At 33.2% G+C, this 25490-nt stretch overlaps 1 protein-coding gene across 4 annotated transcripts; it reads right to left on the reverse strand.

Annotated features, from left to right (window-relative positions):
• Positions 1 to 196: 196 nt before the first annotated feature.
• LOC126745127 (inner centromere protein A) lies at positions 197 to 25040 on the reverse strand. 4 transcript variants are annotated; one of them, XM_050452846.1, is made up of 13 exons: positions 24901 to 25040; positions 22930 to 23015; positions 21860 to 21947; positions 21520 to 21804; positions 21358 to 21463; positions 20742 to 21307; positions 12287 to 12429; positions 12032 to 12229; positions 11066 to 11194; positions 10821 to 11021; positions 6379 to 6619; positions 6168 to 6306; positions 197 to 593 (listed from the first exon to the last, which is right to left on the reverse strand). In XM_050452846.1, the coding sequence occupies exons 2-13, from the start codon at positions 23008 to 23010 to the stop codon at positions 497 to 499; spliced, it is 2274 nt and encodes a 757-aa protein (XP_050308803.1). In that variant the 5' UTR covers positions 23011 to 23015; positions 24901 to 25040; the 3' UTR covers positions 197 to 496. The 4 variants fall into 4 exon arrangements, with proteins under 4 accessions (XP_050308803.1, XP_050308804.1, XP_050308802.1 ...); XM_050452847.1 differs by having other exon boundaries at positions 10821 to 11012; positions 21358 to 21466; XM_050452845.1 differs by having other exon boundaries at positions 21358 to 21466.
• Between the last annotated feature and the right edge of the window lie 450 nt (positions 25041 to 25490).

The raw sequence follows: 25490 nt of genomic DNA on the forward strand, positions 1-25490 counted from the left end.
CATAAATATATATCTTCCTTTATATTCTAATAGTTAAATTTTGTATTTTGTTTACCGCCTTTGTAAATAAGTTTCCTGACAATGAAGCATTATTATTATTTACGTATACGATCCGCCAAACATCTCATTTTATTACATGGGATTGGAGCCTATAAATATATAGTATAAATCATTCATTTATATAAAACAAAAAATAAACTAAATATACTATATTAAAAATGTTATATTTAAATAAGAGCACTAAAATAAAACCAAAATAATAAATAACCAAAATGCATTTTTTTTTTGTAATTTGAAGTTTTACCACAAAAGTGGTGAAAATTTAAAATTCCTAATATTTATACATAAACATCAGTTTAAAGACATTACAACAATTAATGCCTAATTTAATTAAAATTATAAATACAAAAATCCTACCGCAACTTTAATATGTAACACTAAAAAAACGTGAAAAAAAAACAATATAAACATTAGCCAAGTTTCATACAAGTGACTTTTAGTCGCTGTCATACTCATCCTCGCTGAATTTTGTCTCGTTTAAATCGGGCATCATCGTGTACCGGGGCGGTTTTTTCCACATCTGACTTGAACTTCTAAATAAATAAAAAAATAACTCAGACTCATAGTATCTTTTCTTTTACACCTAAACATAATATGTAATACAGTAGACTCGTTATACTGAACACACTGTCTGGTGAACTATTCTAAATAGTAAACAGACATTTTTTCCTTAATGTATTCTGTCAAGTGAACAAATTGATTCTCGAAATAGTAAACCCAATAGTTTTATTAGGTAAACAAACAAGTTAAGACAAGAAAAAGATATTAAACGGTTTGTTTCTTTTCGGGCAATTAGTTTTCTTTAGTATTTGGGTGCAGTAGGTCGCGTCACGCCGCCAGAATAATTCTGGCAAAAATTAGAAAGCATTTAACCCTAAGCGATAAAGCCAAAATATTAGAAGAATTAAAGAAACGTGTCGGAGTGACCGTTTTTTCTAGACATTATGGTGTTGCTAAATCCACTATATGCGCGATTCGTCACAGAAGGATAAAGATTTTGAAACGAGTCAACAGTACTTTCACAGGACCTGGAAAAGCGAAAACTTTGAGACAATCAGAGTGTCCTAGAATGGAAAAAGCTTTATATAAGTGGTTCTTAAAAACAAGGGAGAGAAATTTTCCGGTAACTGGTTTAATGATCCAAGAGAAGGCCAAGTTACTTCACAGTCAGTACAAAGAATCTCCTTCTTTTAATGCGAGCAGTGGTTGGATGCAAAAGTATAAAAAACGTTTTGGAATACGCTTCCTAACGATTTCAGGAGAAAAATTATCGTCAGAACCCGAGCTTGTTGATCCTTTTAAAATAACTTTACGCCTAAAAATAAATGAGCTAGCTGAAGCTAGATAAAAGAAAAGATTTACAATGCCGATGAAACTGGTTTGTATTGGAAACTTCTGCCCGGAAAGACATGTAGCTCGCGAAGAAAAAACTGGGCCAGGTAGGAAAACTGAGAAACAAAGAGTGACTTTTCTAGCATGCACAAACGCGGCAGGTACTCACAAAGTTAAACCATTAATTATTGGGAAAGCAAAAAATCCACGTTCGTTTCGAAATTTTAACTGTCCCGTCCATTATAGAAACTCCAAAACTGCTTGGATGACGGCAGCAATTTTCAAAGAATGGTTTCACTGAACGTTTATTCCTGAGGTAAGTTTTGTCATAGGAAGACGTTTTAAATTTTACCATCTTTGTATCTCGAGAATTAGAAAAAATGGTTTCACTCCTTTTGGACTACGATTTTTACAAATTTACGCCCTTCTTTTATTCCTTTTAAGAATTTAAACTGCACATTATTCAAGCATTTGTTCTTGTCTTAGGTTACGGAATTCCTACAGAGCCAAAACCTTCCAGTTAAAGCCATGCTTTTGTTGGACAACGCAGCAAGCCATCCACCTGCAGAACAGCTAAGAAATGATGATGGTTCCATTTTCACTGTTTATATGCCACCTAACGTTACTCCGCTAATCCAGCCAATGGACCAAAACGCTATTCGTCTGACAAAACTATTTTATCGAAAAAATTTGTTATCACAAATTATTGGAACTAACCAGGATATCGGAGATGCTCTAAAACATATTTCGTTAAAGGACGCCATTCTTAATTTGGCTTTGGCATGCAGAAATTTAAGGCCTGAAGTTATAGAAAAATGCTGGCATAATTTACTTTCACCATTAGCCGACGAAGTTGACGATGACGAAGATAACATCCCCTTAAGTGTTTTACGGAGCCGAATAAGAAATGAAGACATTGACACAGTGAGATCAGAAATCATTACTTTATTGCAGACTTTTAATCCAGAAGTTCATATTCAACCTATTGATGTAGACGATTGGAATAAAGATAATTTACCTGACACAAGAGAAACTAATGACCAAAGTGAAAGTGATGGAAACGATCAAGATGATGGAGTACAGGGTGGGCCAATTTAGACGTTTTCTTATGGGAAGTCATGTCCCTGTTAGAGATAAAAAAATGTTGACCTCCATTCTCCGGGCTCCAATTTTAAAAGAAGTTTATTGAAGCAAATGAAATTTTGCTATGGCAAACAGTTTGGCCGCTAGAGGGCGTTTCTGAAAATTGGTCATTTTCGTTTTTCGGCTATGGCTGTTGTGTTTTTAAAGATAAATGATTTCTGTAAAGACTTTCTTATAGCACTTTTAAGCGCTTAACATGCTCATGATATTTAAATTTATACAAGGTGCTTCATTATTAAAATTTTTTTTTTTTTTTTTTTTTAATGGAATGCATATTATTATAGCCCTTAAAATTCCCTTTTCAAATATATATAACACTAATAATCTAAATTTAATAGTTTACGATATATAAATAAATTTCTTAAATATTAAAAACACGTAGGTAATGACCCGCCATTTTAATCGCGTAAACGGAAGAGTAGGCGTGTTTTAAACTGCTATAAGTGAAGCTTAATATTTACATAAACAAACTTGTTTTTATAATCTATGTTTTCCTTTGTATTTATATTTTGATATTAGAATCCAAAAACGTATCAATTTTTCAAAAAATTCCATATGATTAGATGTTTTATCAAATATAATGAGAATTTAAGGGCCTGCGATATCAACGTCCTTATTAAAAATAAGTGCAGTTATTTAAGACACTCAAAGATTAAAAAAGGACGTTATAGGTTCTGTATTTTTTATTTGTGATACTTCAGTAAGCGCTTTTAAAAATCAAAAGTAAATTAAACAATAGCTCCTGTTTTATTAAATATTAATTATATTAATGGACAAATACAGTTATAAAAACAAAATAATACTGTAAAAAAATAATAAAAAAAAAGTATTTATTTATTTATTTATTTTAAACTTAGAATATGAACTAACAAACAAAAAGTAAAAACCAGATTTTATTTTTTTATTGATATTTTAACTAAAACTGCAACTCTATATATTACGTACTTATAACAAGTGTTCAAACTGAGCTCCTTCCTGATCAATGCACCAGCGGCTACGTTTTTCAACATTATCAACAGCGTTTCTTAATTCAATATTTGTTATTGTTGCAAATGCATTATGTAAAGCTTCTTCCAACATTACTCTTGAAGTAATTGGCTGTTGGTATACCAAGTCTTTTATTCTTCCCCAAAGATAAAAATCTAAGGGTGTTAAGTCAGGGGATCTAGGCGGCCAACGTATTGGACCTTGATTTCCTATCCACTGCTCACCAAACTGCTCATTTAAATAATTACTGACCACTCTAGAATTGTGCGGTGGCGCACCATCCTGCTGGAAAAATATAGGATGCCTCTGCTGGGCTAGAGGCAATTCCTCTAGGAAGCGCTCAACTTGCGTTTGCAGAATTTGTAAATATCGCTCTGAATTTAACTGTCCATCATAAATATAGGGACCAATAAATCTACCACGAAATATGCCTACCCATACACTAAAACTGTAACGGCCTTGATTTCTTACAGCCACCGTTGCGTGAGGATTTGCTCGAGCCCAGGTATACCTATTATACCTATTAAAAATGCCTGCACTACTAATCGATGCTTCATCCGTCCAAATACAATTGTAGCCAAATGTTGTATCTTGACCACACTTTTGCAAATACCACCGACAGAATTCCAATCTTCTATCACGATCCGCAGGAAAGAGATGATGAACTTTTTGGGTTCGATAAGCTTTATACCTATATTTTTTTAAAATCCGTCTTGCAGAGGTCCTTGGCACACCAGTTTCTACTTCCAATTTCCGGGTGGATAGATTAGAGTTATTTTCAATTGCGCCCAAAACTCTTATATCCAATAGTTCTTGAACGTCATTTATATTATTATTAGCATTTCTTCGCGGTTTAGCAAAAGAACCAAAATTAATAAGGTTTCTTTTTAATTTCTTAAACAGCGTACTATGTGGCTGCCCCCGTTCTGGATATCGTCGTTGATATAAATTTCAGGCCTCTCTTGCATTTTCATTACATTCAATAAAACATTTAATCATATCGAATTTTTCATAGTTTTGATACATTATGATTATCACATAAAAGAAATACAAAGTAAAACAGATTATGAAAATAAGCTTGTTTATGTCAAAGTGACGTATTACTCAAAGCAGTTTGACAACCGCCTACTCAACCCTTTACGCAATTGTTTCACCCGCAATTGTGTCACCGGCATTATAATTTATTGATACTTTAGAAATCTATTTATATCTCCTAAACTAATGAATTTAGATTATAAGTGTTATATATATTTGAAAAGGGAATTTTAAGGGCTACAAGAAAATGCAAAAAAATAATATGCATTCCGTTAAAAAAAAAAAAAAAAAATTAATAATGAAGCACCCTGTATAAATTTAAATATCATGAGCATGTTAAGCGCTTAAAAGTGCTATAAGAAAGTCCTTACAGAAATCATTTATCTTTAAAAACACAGCAGCCATAGCCGAAAAACGAAAATGACCAAATTTCAGAAACGCCCTCTAGCGGCCAAACTGTTTGCCATAGCAAAATTTCATTTGCTTCAATAAACTTCTTTTAAAATTTGAGCCCGGAGAATGGAGGTCAACATTTTTTTATCTCTAACAGGGACATGACTTCCCATAAGAAAACGTCTAAATTGGCCCACCCTGTACAAGAAGAAATGGTAGTAAATAAGGAACGAGTGACAACAAATTCGGCAATAAAGTCGACATCCTTCAATGGGCCGAAGAAAATAAAGATAAAGTGGAATATTCTAGTATACTCGTTTTACAAAACTTAAGGAATACGATGGTGCAAACAGGACTAAAAACAAAAATTACTTCATTTTTTAAAAAAATAGATTAGATTGCCGTTTTTTTATTTTATTTTAATTACATATGTAATATTTTTTCTGTTTCGCATTAATAAAGTTAGTTTTCTAAAGACAAACGGTGCTTTAATACGACGTACATTAAAAAAAAATTTGATAGGGTGAACAAATCGATATACTGAACTGGATGTGCATTAATTAGTTCACTATATCGCGAGTCTACTGTAATATTTTTCTAGCAACAGAGACCAAAATTGACAAAAAAACACAGTCATAGTCTCACAACACATACATACGTAGATACACGTGTTTCGCTCTTGCTAGAGAATTACCAGGTCTTTAAAGGCTTTTAGCGTTCAGACTATGTAAAAACCCTTATTTTTTAAGAATATTTACATAGCGTGAACGTTAAATGGCTTTTAAAGGACTGATTATTGAAAAATAGCACACTTGACACACTGGGACGCTTTAAATTAATTTTTCTGCCTTCTTGTTTCAACCCCTAGAATTAACAATAAAAATAGTATGTCTTTTAATTCTGTAGAAGAAACCTTACATACATTTTGAGTCAGAACATAAACGAGGTGAAATATTTGAGAAATTAAGTTAAATGTTGAAATAACCTTACATAACATTTTTCACGAAAAATATATAATTTGGCGAAAAACGTACAGAAGTTTTTTGATAGAAAATTTAGAAATGCATTTATTTTCTCTCTTATTTTCTTCTTCTCATGGGTCAGTATGCATAAGACTTATACAAAAAAACTAATCCGTAATAATGGCCCACATTTAAATTACATATATTCCTAATAATTATATAATATTCTTTTAATTAATACTATTCTTTTCTTACCGCTTCAATTTCCTTTGATCGATCGTCTCAAATAACTCGACAAGATCGGGGGTTTGCGCGTGTACACAGAAAAGTGTGTTTTTGATACGTTCTCCGGCGGCCAACATGGTGAATTGCTGTGTTCGACACCATTGGCTATCTGAGAATTTCAAAAAAACATTTAAAATAGCAAAAAAAAACAATAATTTTCCCAAAAAAATAATGTAGTTACCCGTGGACCAATTTGGTACCGATGATGTCTTATAATTGGGATCATCCGAGTCGTAGCAATCCGCAGTAGGCAAGTCCGGTAGCGGCGTCACCATATAAATCGGTTTGGTCGCGTTTTCCTGTAGCTGCGCCTGCAGTCGCATTTTCTGCGCCATCCGTTTCTTTTCTTGTTCCAATTTATGCTTTTGCAGGTACTCTTCACGTTCCCGTTCGCGTTGTTTTTGTTTTTCTTCTTTTTGTTTCTGAATCAAATTTTTTTTAAAATTAATTACAAGGAAAATTAAATGTATACCAATTTATTAACACTAGTAAAAAAATGATGAAGGCATGTATATAGTACATAATATGAACTAATAAGATTCATTTATTATATTTAAAATTTAAAAATCAGAAGTATCACTTGATTAACTTCACAAACGGATTGTGTTATCCAGATTTTGTATATATATATTATTAACATACTACATATTTTAAACGGTGACTATATTAGTTGGAAAAATCAGCACAAAGCAATATACAAGTATATAAATACAGAAAGAATGAAATACAAAATGGGAGAAGAAAAGTTCCTAAACAGGACTTTTCTTCTCCTCAGTTAGGGAATTCATGAGCCTCTTTTAACAAATTATATTCTGTTGAGCATAGTGAGCATCTAGCAACAAAAGACTTTGATTATTACATAAATACGAGCCCTAGCAACTATTTCTTGGACTTTTCCGAATAAAATGCCTATTTACCAAAATTCTATTTATATTCTAATTTTTTCAATTGTAAATATGGAACTAACAATATTTTCCATGATGTACCGTAAATCGGGGTTACATATTCGGTATGGCTTGCCTTTTTGGGGTTTAACCAATAAGGGGCTACTTAACATTATCTTTGTTATTCAAAAAAAAGCAGTTAGATACCTGTGTTCTGCTAAGTTAAGAGATTTTTGCAAACCCCTCTTCATTTCTGAAAAAATCCTAACTCTTTTTTCACTTTTTATCTTAGAAACAGCTGCTCTTATTCACAAAATTCCCAAACTACCCTCTGACACTGGCCATTTGACTCGTCGTGTAAATGATGTTCCCCTACCTATTCCTACGTCTTCCCTTACCAAAAACTCATTAATTTACATAAGTAAAAAAATTTACAATCATGTTCCTCTGTGTGTTAGACATATATCGGATGTTAAGAAATTTAAAAGAGAATTAAAGTCGCTTTTATTGGCTAAGGCATATTATAACCTGGATGACTTTTTTAATGATAGGTTTTAACCTTGGACATGTTGGAAAGTTTTCTTTTTTTCCTTTTTTCTTCTCTAGTTTTGTCAACACGTTTACCTTTATTTAGTAATTGATTGTTTTATTTAGTTATCTTTAATTTAAGTATGTTCAAAAAGTTTTGTCTTCTTGTGTTTAATTTTGTTCATTGTTTTGTCAATTTTTGAAATTGTATTTGTGTTTTGTTTTTTTAGCTTGTAGGATGCTTGTACACAAGATTATTCTTACGTAATATAGCACATTTTCTTTCTTTCTTTGGCACCCTCAACCTACTTTGGCAGGTTGCTATATATATTTATGTATATTTTTAAATTCCCTTCCTTATTTATTAATTTTTTTTTTACAGTGATTCTCTTTTGTTGCAGGTGTAAATTAGGTAAAAAATGCCAAGACATTATAAGAAAAAAGTAGGGGGCGTACCTACGCCAATTATTCAACATCTGATTTACAAAATGCACTTGCCGCCATTAGGGGTGGTATGTCGCAAGCAAAGGCAGGCAAAAAATTTAAAATTTCGCGGGGAACCCTTCAAAACAAGTTGAAGGGCAGCCACGAACGGCACCCAGGTCACCCAACCGTGTTTACCCCCATGGAGGAGAACTTGTTGACAAAGACATTAAGTACAGTGAGTGATTGGGGTTTTCTCTTTACAAAAGCGGATATTCGGCAAGTGTTGCATAAATATTTAGAAAAAAAAGGTCGTGTTGTTAAAGAATTCAAGGACAATGTTCCAGATAGTGATTTTCTGGAACACTTTATCATCAGAAACAACCTTAGTGTTCGTTTAGCCGCGAATATCAAACGAACACGTGCAGCGGTAGGACCAAATGCTATAAATGAGTTTTTTGAGAATATTAAAGACGTTTTATTGGATGCAGATCCTCGACTGGTCTTCAACTATGATGAGACCAACGTTCAGGATGATCCTGGAGCTAAGAAGGTGGTGGTCCCCAGGGGAACAAAACGCGTTGAACGGGTCCAGCAACATTCGAAAGCATCGGTTAGCATTATGGTATGCGGCAATGCCGCAGGTGAGCTTTTGCCGCCAATGGTTGTTTACAAAGCCGGAAATTTGTACGCGAATTGGACTCAAGGAGGTCCGCCTGGAACAGTTTATGCCAAGACATCTAGTGGTTAGTTTGATATGATTCAATTCGAGAAATGGTTTTTCGATATTCTGCTGCCTAAAATTAAAGATATGAACACTCCTGGGAAAAAAGTTGTAGTCGGAGATAACTTAGCCTCTCATTTCTCTCCTTTAGTAATCCAGGCATGCGAGCCTTGAGAACAACATTTATATGACACCTTTACCCCCAAATAGCACGCATATAATGCAACCATTAGATGTTGCAGTCTTCGCCCCATGAAAAAAAATGGCGGGAAATCTTGGACAAATGGAGAAATGAAACTAAGTCCAGCGCCTCCATTCCTAAAGAATATTTCCCCACCTTGTTAACAAGACTATGGGATTCTGTGAATGAAAATGTGAGCAACAACCTTAAATCAGGCATTAGAGCTACAGGGCTTTGTCCATATGACCCTTCAGAAGTTTTGAAAAGGATTCCAGGGGCACTTCCATAAAATGTTGAAGAGGTGCAAGAAACAATGAGTCAAACCCTAATTGGTGTCCTTCAGGACTTACGCGGTTCTAATAAGGAAAAAACTGTTAGAAAACGTGGGAAGAAAGTAGAACCTGGAAAACAACTTCGAACCGAGGAACCAATAAATAATGAAAACTTTGATGCAGAACCAGTGGCTGGTCCCTCAGGAACTCAAAAGATGATTATAGAAACCAGTGATGAAGATAGCGACCATCTTGCACTGATAACATTTCAAACAGCTTCTAGCAAAGCATTGCCTCCAAGGGAGCCAAGAAAAAGAAAAGTGAAAACTAAAAACGATGGTAATTGTGCAATTTGCTTTAAAATATGGAAAAACTACCAAGGTCCTGATTGGATTCGGTGCTGTCAGTGTTGTAAATGGATTTGCGGAATTTGCAACGAAGAAAGTGTAGATCAATTTTCCGTCTGCATAGACTGCACAAATGTTGCTTTTAATTCCGACGACAGTGTGAAGGATAAGGACTTCTGTATTTAAAAACATCAGTTATAATTTCTTTGTTTTTTTTTTCGGTTTTTACATAAAAATAATATGTTAATTTTCTGTTACTGGGTTTTTGTAATAAATGATAAGTTAATTTTCTATTAATGAGTTTTAATAAAGTTTACCTATGTGACTAAAAATAATTTTCACAAAAAAAATGCACTAGGCTTTTTTTTTTGGTGCCAAAGTAGGCTTAGCAATAAGTCTATAATGGCAACAAACGTATTCTTATACCCTGCCAAAGTAACCCCAATATAGTAATAAAATAAAGCCTACTTTGGCACCCCATAAAAAAAAATATATATATATATATATACCCCCTCGATAAAACAAAACCATAATTGGGTGATTTATTCTATTTTGTACACAAGGCACAGTGAAAATATAAAATATTTTAATTTTTAATTTGTTTGCGAGTTATAGTCCAATAATAGGTCCAAACCTACCAAAGTAACCCCAATTTACGGTATGGAAGTATTTTGACAATTTAATATTATAACATGTTTTGCTGTTCTCTCAAGTTAATGGGTGTAAATAATATCCCTGAACATTTGCTTTTATCAACTAAGGAAACTTTATGACAGAGCCTTATGCCATAGAACAAAGTCCACCAAAAAATGCGGTAACATAACATTAAAGTTTTGTCACATTCCTCTTCTTAAGGTAAGCAATTTATTTTATTTCAAATAATTTAGTAATATATCGAAATAATACAGGAGTAAAATAAAAATCTAATAGTATTGATTATTTATCAATTAGAAATAATCTTCAAAAAGTTAGTATATTGAATACTGGATTTGCAGGATATGACACCAACTTTGTTAAATTACATGAAACGTCTCATATGTATTTCAGTACAATATTTTACCGCGAGTACGCATATTGTCCTTTGGATGTTTCCCTAATAATGACGTAAATATTTTCATTATAGTGAATTAAACATAAAAACCAAAGACCATTCATCAAAGAAAAGTGACCAATTTTACCCGAAGCTTTGAAAACTCAAAATTAGTTATAATTTATATAAAGTTTGTAAAATGTGTAAGTGTACTGGTCAATATTAAAACTTCACCTGCTCAACCTCCATCTGTTTTTGTTTCTCGGCCTCAAAAAGTTTCCTCTGTTGCTGCGCCTTTATTTGCTTCTCCTGATTTAACTTCCGTTTTGCTTCCGATTGCGCCTGCAAAAGTGCCTCTTTCTTCTTCAGCGCTTGCTCTCGCTCCATAATTTTCCTTTGCCGTTCCCGGTCGTTACATACGCTACCCTGTATATTCTATTAAAGAAAAATCGTTTTTATTCAAAATCGTAATTTCTTACCAATGTTTCGTTGGGTGTTCCTAAAAGAGAGGTCGAGGCCCCGGTATGCTTGGTCGTTTTATAAGGTAACTTAGAAGTGCTACAGCTAGAGGGCAGGAATTTAATACCAGATGGTGTAAACAGTCTTGCCTAGAGGAAAAGCAAACATTGAGCCCATGTCATTAATAAATCACACAAAAATAGCAATTGCATTACTTGTAAGAAATGTACTCGTTTTATGGGTAAAGTTTCAGGCCTGAAGTGAAAAAATAGGGTTTTATAATTCAGATTTTTGGCAGAATATTATTATTACACTAGGAGTTTGTGGATGTGGACAAATGAAAAGTAGCATTAAAAACTATTTACTTAATGTCGACGTTTCTATACTGGTATTATGTGAACTCTCATAGACCAGGGCTAAAGTCTTTGAAAATGGTAAAAAGTGAAAAAGAAATAGTAGGATGAAACTCATTGGAAAAGGAAGAGAATATAACAAAAATGAAAGGAAGAAAATTTTATGGGCGATCTGAGGTCAGGAAGTAGAAGGAGGTTTTAGGGGGAATGTTGTAGTTTGTAGTTTTCGTTTTCCGACAAAAGTGCAAGTCCTATAGAAAAACGTTAAATAGCAAAGTTGTAGGTAGAAATTTCTTAATGTCTATAAATAAATTATATAAAGCTGTTGTGATGAACAATCAAAATTTTACAACTAGTTGGTCTTAATTTAGTTTCAAGAACTGAAACACTGAACAACTTATTTTTTTTAATCGTTTCTAATTAGTTGGCCACTAGTGTATTTTCATAAGAATAAAACTGGTACCATAAGCATGTCAAAATGTGTATTTTGCTCTGTATTTAATAAAGATAACTTAATACAATTGAAAAGATTGACATTAAAGTGAATGCATTTTAATTCTTTATATATTGAAATGTATTCACTATTTTTTAGGGTTTGTGCTGCAATAAATTTAAGCAAAATAGAATTTTTACCTTTTGTTTGACAGAAGCCGGCGTCCCTTTAAGGCCCTGACTCATTTTTTTACTAATTGGAATTTCACTGTTATTTTGCAATTTTTCAAAAGCTTCCACTTTCTTCTTGAGCGTCGTTTTCTCGTATGGACTAAAAACTTCTTTACCTGGGCCCTTCTTTGCCGATTGCGTGGGTTCTTTTTTTGGGGGAGTTTTCGTCTAAGAAAATTAAGTTTATTTTAACAGTCATGTCACTTTAAAAATTCTTAAACTTACTTCAATAGAATCATCGTCAGTTAATAAAGCCTCTCCCGCTTGTTTTTGGAATATGTTAAAGTTGGGTTGGTCAATGACAACGGTGGAATTGGCTTTGCTCGGTACTTTGACAAAAGTTGAGTTAACAGAGTCTGGTACTGGGGCTGTTAATTGTATAAAAAATTTATAATGTATTATGATTAATATCATTAAACATTTTGCGATAAGGTTTTCCCCTTGTGAGGTGATGGCTTTTTTAAATTAAATAGAAAAAAAAACTTAATTCATTATTTACTTAGCACAACCTTAAAAAATACTTGAAAAGTCTATATGTTTATATTTTAAAAAAAACATAATACCATGTAATCAATTTGGCTTAATAAATAACTTTCCTGGAAAACCAATTTTTGCAAACCAGTTGCGACATATGCCAAGGGTGAATCATTATAATATAATTTTTTATTAAGGTTAGGCAATTTATACTAAAAAAATCCTCACAGAATCTCTACAGAAAGGAAAAGGAAGCTCTAAAATTCCCAACCCATCCACATAAAACTAGAAGTGTGGTAAATAACATGAGTACATTGCAAAGGTGGAGCAAGACTATAGCAAAAAAAAAATAACACCTAAAATATATGATTCCAAATAACATAAAAGAAATTAAAATAATAACAAAATATAAGGAGAAACTTAGCGATTGGATTTACAACTCGATTGGCAAGATTCTGAATTTATTTAATTAGATCGTTGTTTTATATGTAAAAAATTTAATATGCATGTCTAGTGAAACTTGTATTCATATTAATTAATAAATTGTCAAAATGTATATGTTACGGGTAAAGTTAGAATAACGGTTAAACTTAGGTTTACCCGGATAAACTGCACAATACCCAGAAAACACGGGTAAAGTTCAAAATATTAATAAAATTGTACACGTTTCGGGCTTTACCCGGGTAAACCGCGTTCTATCCGCCTTGGCGTGGTTAATGTTAAAAAATAACGCCATAAATATTTGGAGAAATTTATTTAATTAAAAAAGCAGATTTTACAAATCAAAGGTTACACTAAAACTGTATCCTAACAAAGTAAAAGATAATATAATCTATTTGTTCAAACAAGACAAGCTGCTGTGACATTTCGAGTTACAAAGATTTCCAATAGCTTTACATTTAAATTTATTGGTCATGCATTTAGTTTTACAGTTGCATCGTTTATAACCCTGACCTCCTAAAAGGGATTCGTTTTGCAAGTTGTCTTAAATTTTTCTTTTCCGGTGATACACTTTCCATCTCAATAAGCTTCTCACTGCACACAGAAAATTGGTTCCTGGAAAACATTTCTTCGATAGTTCCTTTCTTGGTCGCTAGCTTATACAAATCGTCGTCAGTTTTCTCGATAATTGACATGAAAATGTTTCTAAAATCACCCCTTCCTCGATCAACGTCTGGAATTTTTTTTTCTCACTGTATCTCCAACAGAACATGGGGGAAACTTTGAATTAGATAAAGCTTTCATCTTCTTTGCTTGATTTTTTACATTTCTTTTTGCGTTTAGTCTGTTTGACTGTATATTCCTTCCTAACAAGCAAAGTTCACACCTTATATTCCCCGATGTATTTTAATTGTCACACTCTACACACTTGCTCTGATTTTCTGAAGTTTCTGTATTACTAGCGTTTTCTCGATAATTATTGTTGCCATTTTCCATATTGCCACCTTTAGTAATATCTTCTTGCAAATTGTCTGGTTCTGGGTCACTATCCATAGACTGGTTTATATTTATTTCTTGTTGAGGCTGTTCACCTAAACCAAATTCCCTTACCACTTTCTCGAGCTCTTCTTCGGTTCGTAGATTTTCAATAGCTTCTTTTGGATAAGCTGATTTAATATCATGCCCAAACAAGGCGGCATAAGGAGCTTGTTTTATCCCATCATGGTATGCCCTATTTTTCATTAACTGAACAAATCTTAGACCTTCTGACCATCGCGTGCAGTTTTCATCGTCCATCCACGTCATAATTCATTCCACGCTGCCTTGTGACTGACTGTGACGTGGTTTCCCATGGACTACTTTAAGGCCACTCCACAACGTACATAACTCTTCAATGACATGGTTGGCGAACTTCCAGCCGTTGTCCGATTGTAGTATATAGATGGGGCGCCGAAAATACAAAATATGTCTACCAGGCTCTTAGCTACTTCCTCAGCCCTTTACGACTTATTTGAATTTTTTTGACTTATTTGAACAAACTTAGTTAAGTACTCCTGATACACCATAATAAATTTGTATTCTCTATCCGGATGGGATTGCATGTCAATTAGATCCACTTGACAACGGCTGTTCATCTCCGAAAAAATCATTGGTTTAACCACAAGTCCTTTTTTGGCAGATTTCAGTTTCTTTTGGCACCCTTCACACAAGCGCAGATATAACTAAATAATATAAATCCATGTGCGTCATGCAAAATGTCAAACATTTCGTCATTTGTAACGTAATATTTAATGCTAGATTCACCTGACGATACACGAGCAATAAGCTTTTCGACGTCTCTAATAGAACATTATGTCAAACCTCTTTAACCGCCGATATTGTAGCGTAGTCTTAGTTTTAGAGTTTTTTTGCCAACTTGACTGATTCTAACATTTCTTGATATTTTTCATTATTAAAATAAAAACTATTTGCACTTTTCGTAGACACCAACTCGTTAAAAACTTCATAAAAACGCTGTGCTAAACGCGCACGTCCACTCTCTTCGGTTGCCATTTTAGAACTGAACTGAACGTGGTGAAAGATGATGCAATAATAATTCCTACATCCAACTTTATCCACGCAAAGGCGGATAGAACGCGGTTTACTTGGGTAAAATCCGAAATATGTGTAATTTCAATATTATTTCGGACTTACCCATGTTTTCTGGGTATTGTGCAGTTTATCCCGGTAAACCTAAGTTTAACCGTTATTCTAACTTTACCCGTAACATATATACTTACAGACGGATGGATTAAAAAAAAAACATGTTGTGAACTTAACCCAGTTAATTAGGACTAACGCCTAACATGGACTTAAAAGTGACTAAATGGAAAATGTCGACTCTTCATTTTAAAGTAGTGTTAATTAGGTTATTCATTTTAAGAAAGTTGGAATAAACACAATTTTACTTATTATACCCAAAACAGTCCTTACTCTGTTTAAGAGTAGAATTTGTTTTTATAAGATTTTTTGCATTTTATATACTAATTTAGATTGTTCAAAGTATTCAAGTTGTTTAGCTATTTAAGAAAGAGTATTGGGTGTACAGTTTTTACTAGATGTGGTTCTAGAAAGCTGTTATGTTAAATTTTCTGTAATGATAGATAAAAAAAATAATAAACAGATGCCTGAAAGTCTCAGTTAAAGAATGATTTTTTCACTTGACCTGCTTGGGAATGAAAGGCAGCCAGCTTAACTGCCCAAATATATAAAAAAGTTTAAATACTGGGTACATATATAAAGACTTCATATATCTGGATATATACAAAAATTCCCAAAAGTGGTATATACAAAATTATCAAAGGTCTGAAGGACATAGAAAATGGCTCGGACAGCCTCAAATATATGCAAAGTAGAACCTGGAGTGCCTGAAATGAAACGGAAATTTCCAGATAGCCCTTGAAAATGTCAGAAATAACCGAAAAATTTACAAAATGATGTAAAAATCCTTCAACAGGTATAAAAAATTACCCCAAAAGCCTAAAAGACACAGGAGTTTACTCTGAAAGCCTTAGGGACATCAAAAATGGCTCTTAAAGGCTGAAAACATGACCCAAATTAACTGCAAGATATAAATCTTTGAATTTGGATGTTTCTGGAAATTTCTTCAAGACAATTGAAATTTACATTTCATTAGTTTGTTTTTATTTGATGCTCGGTGTTCTTCCCTTCCCCCTTTTTGCATATGTTTTGTCGCTTTTCTTGCTCCACTTTGCGTCTTTTACCTTTAGTATGTATAAGTTAGATTTTTGTGGATCGGTTATATAATCGCAAGGTCGTCCTTATTTGGCATCTTTTTCCCATTATTGTTGGATGTATTTATTTACTTACAAACTCTACAGTAAGAAACCAATTAAAGAGTAGGCTACAAAGCAGATAAATAATTTACAGTATTCTTATTATACTATTTGCCTTAAATAAGTAATTGATGTATTAAAAATATCACATTCACTTCCCAAATTATAGTAGAGGCGATATATGGATATTACAGGAAAATTTAGGTTGGTTAGAGCATGCTCCACACTAAATAGCAATGGACATCTTGTCCGGTACACAAGTACATTAAGGGCTATCATACCCAACAAATTATTTCGCTACTTTTGGACAAAAATGTCTGACATTTTCTTCGCCTTTCCAGACTCATTAAATTAAATTTATTCATTCCAATCTTCACTCCAATTTTGGGAATACGCAGTTCGTACGTACATGTATTCTTGTAGTTAATATTTATTAATAATTTATTTTGCATTCTCTTGCAACAATACTCCAAAATGCTTCTTATGTATGGCACAAAGAGAGTTCGAACACAGTTAGTATTTGCAAAACTCTTACAACTTTATACTATATTATATATATTACCCATATAATTTTGTTGCCTTGTTTATAATAGTGTAAATATGAGTTTTAAAATTGAGATGTCAGTGACGTGCAAACAATGTAGGCAAAAAGGCATTGCCTACCGTAGCAATATTTGTAAAATTAAAGAAATAAATTACAATATAATATTCACTTCTTCCTTTTATCAAAAATATCAAATATCATTTTCATCTGCATTATAAAGCAAACGCAAACATTTCCAGGAATCCAAAATAGTGTAATCTTGCTTTTAAGCGCACTTGCTATTCCCCATGTAGGTGGCCCATATGCGGCCTTCGTAAGGTGTACATTGCCTTGATATGAAAAATATGTGGAGATGCGAAGGCAGCACCTATTATAGCGCTTATACGCGACAAGCGAACGAAATTAATTAAATTAGATTTTGTTCTAAAAAATTCCACATTGTAAACGTAATTTTTAGTGAACTTTTTAATTTGAAAAACCTATTTAATGATATGCTTGAAAATCAATCAAACTGGGATGGGGAGAATCTTTCGGCAGCTAGAATGTATTTATTGACACTAGAAGATTTTGAATTCAATTATTTTTTGGAAATTTTCAATCAAATATTTGTTCAGACGGATGTACTGTATAATATTATACAGTCGAAACTATCTGATATTGGCTATTGTATTAAACAAAATGAGAGTTTCTAAGCATTTTTGGAGAATTTCTTCATAGAATTCGAAAAAATATATAGTAAATGTGCGAATACTTATGGCAAACCTCGAAGAAAACGAAATATGGATGATGTTAAAACGCATTACAGGCGAATTTTCAGAGAAATCGTTGACAACATCAAAAGCGAAATTGATCGCTACAGGGAAATTAGACTATTAGATTTTTCCGTCTTTTGGATTCTGATTGTTTCGAAACTTTTAGAAATAAATTTCCAGATGAAATATTCAATGGATTAAAATTGAAATACGGACAAAAGTTTGATTTTGGGAGATTGAAAAATGAGCTTAATTGTTTGTATTCATTATCAGAATTCAAAGGCATGAATGCTTATGAAGTCACACGTTTTTGCCAGGAAAAAAAAATGTGCGAAGTGTTCCCTCAATTAATCAAATTAGCAAAATTAATCGTAACAATACCCGCTAGCTCGGCATCTGCAGAACGTTCATTCTCTGGATTAAAACGCATCCACACGTATTTACGTAATACTCAAGGACAAGAACGGCTTAGCAGTTTATCAATAATTTCCTTGGAGAAAGAACTCTTGCTAGATTCAAAAACGTAAGTCGACTTTTTATGATGATGTTATCAATGCATTTTTGGTGAAAAATCATCGTATTGAGCTAATTTATAAAAAATGATTGTTTCTGTTTCTCAGTTAGTCAGACATTTTTAAATAAATTTGTGTAAATAAAGACATTGTTCCACTTCATCAAGAAAACGATTCTTCTCAACGATTTTCTAATGGTAAGTACATTTAAAAAAATTATGCTACCTTATTGCCTAGTGCCTACCCTACTCTTAATGCCGCTACACGCCACTGTGAGATGCGCATTTAATCAAATTGAGATAAAATCACCCCATTTATGCTATACTGATATTGAAATGAGATGTTTTTTCGGGAAAAACTTACCACATAGCGTTTATTTATATTAAAGTGTAAGTTGTTAGCTACAGACTAAGAAAAAATAGTATACAGGGTGCGGCATAACTGTCTCCCTATTTTTAACCTTCCCTCGAAATGCCGTGCGGCGTCGCAGAATAGTGGGGGTACCACCACTAAGAGCCGTATGGGAAACAGTTTTGTTTAAACATGTTTTAGTCTGAAGCATCATGTGGACCAACGCATAGCGCGCATTCGCCGTGGAAGTGTACCTCCGCGAAAATCGGTCAGTTATTGCTGCGCAACGAGCGTTCCGGATAAGGTTCCAAATTCCGCGAAATCAAGGAGTCCCGGACCGAAAATCAATTGTGTTGTGGGTCAAGAACTTCAGAGAAACTGGAAAGGAGGTGGACGGCCACGGACAGCTCGGACACATCGAGACTGTGAGACGCTCATTTTTACGGTCACCTAGACGTTCTGCACGGAGACACGCAGCTGCCCTTCGTTCATCTGACCGCACTGTGCGAAGAATTCTTCACAAGGATCGTCGCCTTCATCCATACAAGATGGTTCCGGCACAGGAATTATCAGAACGTGATTGGAACAATCGACGTGCTGCATGTGAAATTATGCTTCAAAATTTACCTCAGGGCGCAGTTTTTTTTAGTGACGACGCACATTTTTACTTGTCTGGCTGGGTAAACAAGCAAAACTTTCGGTATTGGGCCGCTGATAATCCGAGAGAGATACACGAGAAGGCTCTACATAGTGAGAAAGTGACAGTTTGGTGCGCCGTGTCTGAAATGGGGATAATCGGCCCTTACTTCTTTGAAGAAGAAAATCACGCTGTTACTGTCAATTCGGAACGCTATACAGCGATGATTCACAATTTTTTTGCTCCAGCCTTTGCAGGACTCAATGTGCAAGATGCCTGGTTTCAGCAAGATCGGGCAACAGCTCACACATCTCGAGCTTCAATGCAAGTATTGAGAGAAATGTTACCCGGACGTTTGCTCTCCCTGAGAGGCGATATTTCTTGGCCTGCACGCTCGCCCGACCTAACGCCCTGCGACTTCTTTCTGTGGGGTTACCTAAAAGCTGAAGTCGTCAAACATTGTCCAACGACTATAAGACAACTAAAGGATGCAATCCGCCTGGAAATTCGCAGAATACCCCAAGAAATGCTTGCAAGAGTTATGCGAAACTTCAGAAGTTGCATCAGTGCTTCGATAATGGTGGACGGCACTTGCCAGATATTCTCTTCAAAACCACATGGGACAAAAATGTTTTAGTTGTACTTTTAAAATAAAAAAATTAAATCTTTATATTTCAAATAACATTTCTTTTATTAAGCCTTAAAAACAGGGAGACAATTATGCCGCACCCTGTATAAGTCTATTTGAATCATTTACAATGAGTTTCATATGATCTGCATACAATAGAGCTTTAGAATTAGTGACTACTTCATTTAGGTCATTGAAGAACAAAATGAATATACGGGGTCCTAAGTTTGAGCCCCATGGCACACCAGATGAGGCAAGAAAAGAATCTGAGTGATACCCATTGATGACAAATTTCTGATGTCTATTTTCTAAATATGAGTGCAAGAGTCTAATGACTGCTAAACCCATATTAATATTTAAATTTTTTCAAAAGTATAGTGTGTGATGCTTTGTCAAAGGCTTTAGTAAAATCTGTATAAACTACATCCACTTGTGATTTTTTATAAAGACTTTCCATAAATTCCATGTTTCCATAAATTTGGAAATGTATTTGTTCTTATTGGCAAATTAAATAATATTTTTAATGGCTCAGCAAAAAATTCAACCATTTCCTTTATTGTAACTATAACTCTGTATTTTAAGGACAAATAACAAAGTTTTGAATTTTCTATCACCCATGCAACTGGAGAATTTATTATTACTTCAGCAGTAAAGAGCTAGAAATTACTTTAACTTCCTGAAAAAATGGAAAAGTTCAGGAATGATCTCATCTGCCTGGAAGTCAAAGGAAACGAGTAAGAATGTCTGAAAGAAGGGATCAATTAGATCTCATCTGTCTGTGAGAAAAAAAATGATCTGAAGCAATTTCTGCTATGGCTTGAAATATTTTGAGTATTTTGAACTATACCCATTTATGCTTTAAATATTAAAATGTTTTACTAGCCACTTCACTTATTATTGAAAATTTTAAAACTGTAACTGTATAAATGAACTCTGAACCCAACATAAAAAATATCCAGGAGATTTAATAAAATAACATATATCTTAATCAAATATTTTATCTTACCCAAATTGCACTGTGCATCTTCATAGACGGTGTGAGCAGAAGAATTATTAGTGTCCTCTCTAACAGGGGATTTTGATTTAGTCTTCTTCCTCTCCTTTATTTCATCATCACCACTACTGGAGTCAGACCGTCCTCTTTTAGGTTTTGGTTTTACAGGCTCTTGTAGTTTTTCTGCTTCCTTCTCCATTTGTATCTTTGTCTTGGTACGAGTACTTCTGGCAGGCTCTGGTGCAGCAACATCAGGTGGTTGTGCCGTTTTGATAGTTTTAGTCCTGGTGCTTCTTGTTGTTTCCACCTCAGGAAGAGCTTCCTCCTGGGATGCCCCCTTTTTAATTGTTTTAGTTCTTGTGCTCCTCTTTTCTGGCTCATTTTCAATATTCGGAACCTGTTCTTCGGCAGTGGTTGCCTTTTTAATAGTTTTTGTCCTGGTCGACCGTTTTTCTTCAATCACTTCTTCTGCTGCATCATTTTTCTTTTTAATGGTCTTTGTACGGGTGCCTCGTTTACTTTCTGTATCAGATTCTTCAGTATCTTTAGATTGCTGTAGCTTAGTTTTGGTTCTTGTACTAAAATATGTTGTTAGTTTTCAGCTAAGAAAAAAAATTGTTAATTATACCTTCTAGTCTCTTTTTGAGAGCTTGATTCCTCTGACTCATCTGTATCAGTTAAGGTAACTGTAGTTATTTTAGGGTTTTCCAGAATGACATCTGAGTCCCTTTCTGCTGCTAGTGAAAAAAATATATTTAGTGCATACAGTAGAGGATTTGAAAAAAATTACCTTTTTTTCCCTTTGTTCTGGTAAGCCTGACGGAAGTCCTTTCTGTCTTAATTTCCTTCACTTTCTTCTTAGGTGGGATCCATGAAGGTGCTGGCATTCCATTAACATTCGTATTTTCTTTTACGGCTTCTTGATTTAATGTGGCTGTTTCATTGAGAGGTTGAGTACTTAATAAAGAAACTTTCTCTTTCTTAATTTTACTTCCTAAGAATGTTGCTGCATTTTCATCGACTGGGAATAGTTTTTTCCTTCTTCTACCAGATTTTTTGCCATTTAAGATGTCCACTTTGAAGTGACGGAATTAGTTCAATAATGCTTAAAATGAAATTTTTATACTCACTTTGTTCATTAGTTATCTTTAAGGTTTTTACATCGATTTCACCTTTTTTGGCATATCTTTCAATTGCCACCATCAAGGGATTAAGTTTCTAAAGAAAAATAGATAATAGAAAAATAAATCTTAGAACACTAGCATAATTGAGCCGTTCAGCGGAAAAGTGGTCTAACTCCCTTAAAGTAGAAATTTAGAAAATTGATATTTTGCATCTGGATGAATTAAAAAATCACAATAACATATTCTTTACTTTTTTGTACATATGTATTTATAATAACCCTGTACTAAAATTTGATATGGTAAACATTTTTACTGATTGCACCCATTAATTACATTTTTGCCGCCCAATGTCATTCTTCCAGTAAGTTTTTTTCAAAAACATAGTGGAAAGTGGTATAACTTGGAGAGTTATATAAGTTAACCAAATTTCACAAAACTGATGAACCAAAGAAAAATAATAGCTGTAGTATGTTTACTATGATATCTATTACTGATAAAAGTGTTCAAAAAATATAGAGCTTGAAGAGCAAAACATTACTACTACTTATCTTACATACTAAACTTACAGTAAGAAGAGTAAGAACAAGTTATTAAACAAATTAATCAGAATTGGATAATGAACCACTGTCCACAGCATCTTCTTTTGTCAGTAAGTCCAGGAAGAACTGATGCTGAATCGGGGGAATCCACTGAAGAAGTTCTATCATATCTTTTTTCTTAGCTACAGTTACTGATCTACACACTACACACCATAACACTAAAAAAACCTGACTAAACTAGAAAAAGCGAGTTTAATAGGACCTGGTGCGACATCGGAACAGAGTGGTGCCTTGACTTATACCACTATTCCAGCGAACAAATCCATTATGTTGAGAGGAATAACGTTAGGAAGCTCTTATCTTAGCTAAGTTAAAATTTTGACTTATACCAGTTTTCGACTGAATATATTAGACCAGTAGAAACATAATTAATGGTATACATACTCAAAAATTAAAAAATACTGACATATACCACTTTTCCTCTGAGCGCCTCAATTTACAATATATTGATATTTTTTACAGCTCTAATACTCTTACCTCAAATAGTCCATTTTTAAAATTATTACTCTCTGCTGTTAACTCATTGAACAAATTTTCAGTTTTCTCCTTTAGTGTCATTATGCCTAGAAGTGACCAAAAAAACACCAATTAAGTAATAATATTTTTATAATATTAAGACAAAAGGATATTATAGCAAATATACCCAAATGTTCTAACAGTTTGATAGATTACAAACTACATGAAAATGAGTTTCACATGTGGTTGTATATACCACCACCTGTAAACATCTTTAAATTAATAATGGTTAGGGAGGTCTTGGTGCAAAATGCATTTTATAGTGTCATATTATTTTTATATTTATGATTAGAGAATATAGCTTAATATATTCTTCTTTTATTATATTTTTTTTAATGTATGTAATTAATATTATGAATTTTATCAGATAAGAATTGATTTGTAAACATCTATGTGATATGCATTGAACAAATTTGATTGGTCCATAATAATTATATAAATGAAGAACTAACATCAAAGTCATATATATCTATGGCTTTTTTCACAAAAGTTACAATAAAAAATGTTAAGTAATAAGAAAAACAGGTTAAAAAATCACATGTACAGTTAAAAATTAGGTATATTGCAATACACTGTTATCTGGTATATTGTATAGTGAATAAATGGTTATTGATTGATTTGTGTGTGGAAATTTTTTTTTGGATATGAATCATTTTTCAAGACATAGTAACAAGTATATGCTTTTTTAATCCTTTCCAGGTCGTGAACTTCTTTACAAGTGTCCATAATAAGGCTACATGTATACATTTTATTATGAATATAAAATTAGTGAGACTTTTAAAATGTACTGAATATATTCCAGAAATACTTCCAGCACATCAATATTTAGTACTAGCTAGGAGTAATCCAAAAACCTCTTTGTAGAACTTAAGTAGCCAACACGGCACAACTTTATTAATTATATGGTAGAGTAGTTGTCTATACGTAAAAAGGTCTTCGTAAAGGTTTAGTGTATCAACTTTCCTGAAAACCACACTTAAAATTACAGGAAAATGTTTAAAATGTTTGAATTTTACCAGAACCAATATTCCCATGGAGGAGCAAATTTTTATTCCAAAAAAATATATATATATATATCTTGATACTTATTCACACCTCAAATTATGGGAATGGTTTTAAAATTTGTGTAATTCCAACTTAACCCATCACAATCCAACTTTTTTCCAACACTCTTATAGTTGGGGCAACTATAAGAGTGTTGGAAAATACATTTTCAAGAATTAATAAATTCATTGTAATAAAATTACATTATAGCAGTAATGTTTCTTCTAATTTTAGTGTTGAAACCAGACCCTATTTTCCCATAAAAAGTAGGGTTGGGTTAAGCAAAATATATTAAAATTTTGGACTGCAAAAACAGATCTGATATGATATGATACATACAGACGTAGGATGTGATTATCTTAACGACATATTCTCAGCTTTGCCAGCATTCTCAGTTCAGTACAAACTTAGATATTGTCGAATTATGTATTTATTCAACTGATATTAAGCATAGCATTTTATAATTTCAAAGCTGCATTTTTAATGTTTAATGTACTGCCAAAACTCATTTGATCACTAAACAATTTTAATAGCTGGATAGTACAATTCTAAACGAAATTTCATTTATTTAATTGAAATTAATTAATGTGTTCCTCTATAAACTTAGTAGGCATGTAACAAAGATGATCATTAATTCGAAAAACCCTGAATCAAATTCCACAATTGAGATGCAGCATTGCAATGAAAAAATATAGAATTAATGAAATGGAATTACAAAATTTGAGCTGTCTTGCAGTAATTATGATATAAATTAATTACCCTTGAGTATTCTTAGTTAAATTATAAAGTACAAAAAAGAAATAGAAAGGTTTATGCATGCATTATGGCTTGGATTCCAGATTTTCCAGAAACTTTCTATTTTAGTGGTTATATATTGACTTTGTCTACCTTTTGCTAATCGTGTGGCACTTTTCCATAAAAAACCACTAAAAACAATAATAAAAAAAACTGTAGATTATCCCCTGCTTTTTTCAAAATTGAGAAATCCAACCGACCACAAACCACAACTAAACTGACATTAATTTGAATTGGATGTTGACAGTTAAATTGAATAACTTCAACTGTCAAAATTGACATTTGGCAGTGATGAACGGAACGAGTGAAGTGGGATTTACATGTGGTTTACGATATGAGTTTTCCGCTGCGTATTTTGGACCTGTACCCGTACCCAGTGGTCTTAATGTGTAAAATAAAAATGCAAAGAGAGCGTTAGGGCATTTCATATATATACAACATTTTATAGGGTATGGTTTTATATAGGAAAGTGCGCCTTGCAGTACTAATATTTGGTTGCACCACTAACCAAAACTACATTTTAATCTCGACACGTGTTTTGCTCACAGTGTTAACATCTTCGGGAGAAGATTAAAACTACTTAGAAGTAGTTTCAGTTAGACTTTAGAGAGTAAAATAAGGATTTTCGGTTAGTGGTGAAACTGTCTCGTGATTTGAGTACTAATGTACACCCAATAAGCTCA

The sequence above is a fragment of the Anthonomus grandis genome, chromosome 15, assembly GCF_022605725.1.
Source record: "Anthonomus grandis grandis chromosome 15, icAntGran1.3, whole genome shotgun sequence".
Taxonomy (NCBI): Eukaryota; Metazoa; Arthropoda; class Insecta; order Coleoptera; family Curculionidae; genus Anthonomus; species Anthonomus grandis.

Excerpts from the sequence above, each read along its gene's own strand:
- LOC126745127 (XM_050452845.1), bottom strand. The coding sequence starts at position 23,010 with ATGACACTAAAGGAGAAAACTGAAAATTTGTTCAATGAGTTAACAGCA. Across the intron at positions 12,430-20,741 it reads AGATGCACAGTGCAATTTGG|CCCCAGTACCAGACTCTGTT; the intron begins GTAAGATAAAAT and ends TACAATTAACAG. Across the intron at positions 12,230-12,286 it reads CTGACGATGATTCTATTGAA|ACGAAAACTCCCCCAAAAAA; the intron begins GTAAGTTTAAGA and ends TAATTTTCTTAG.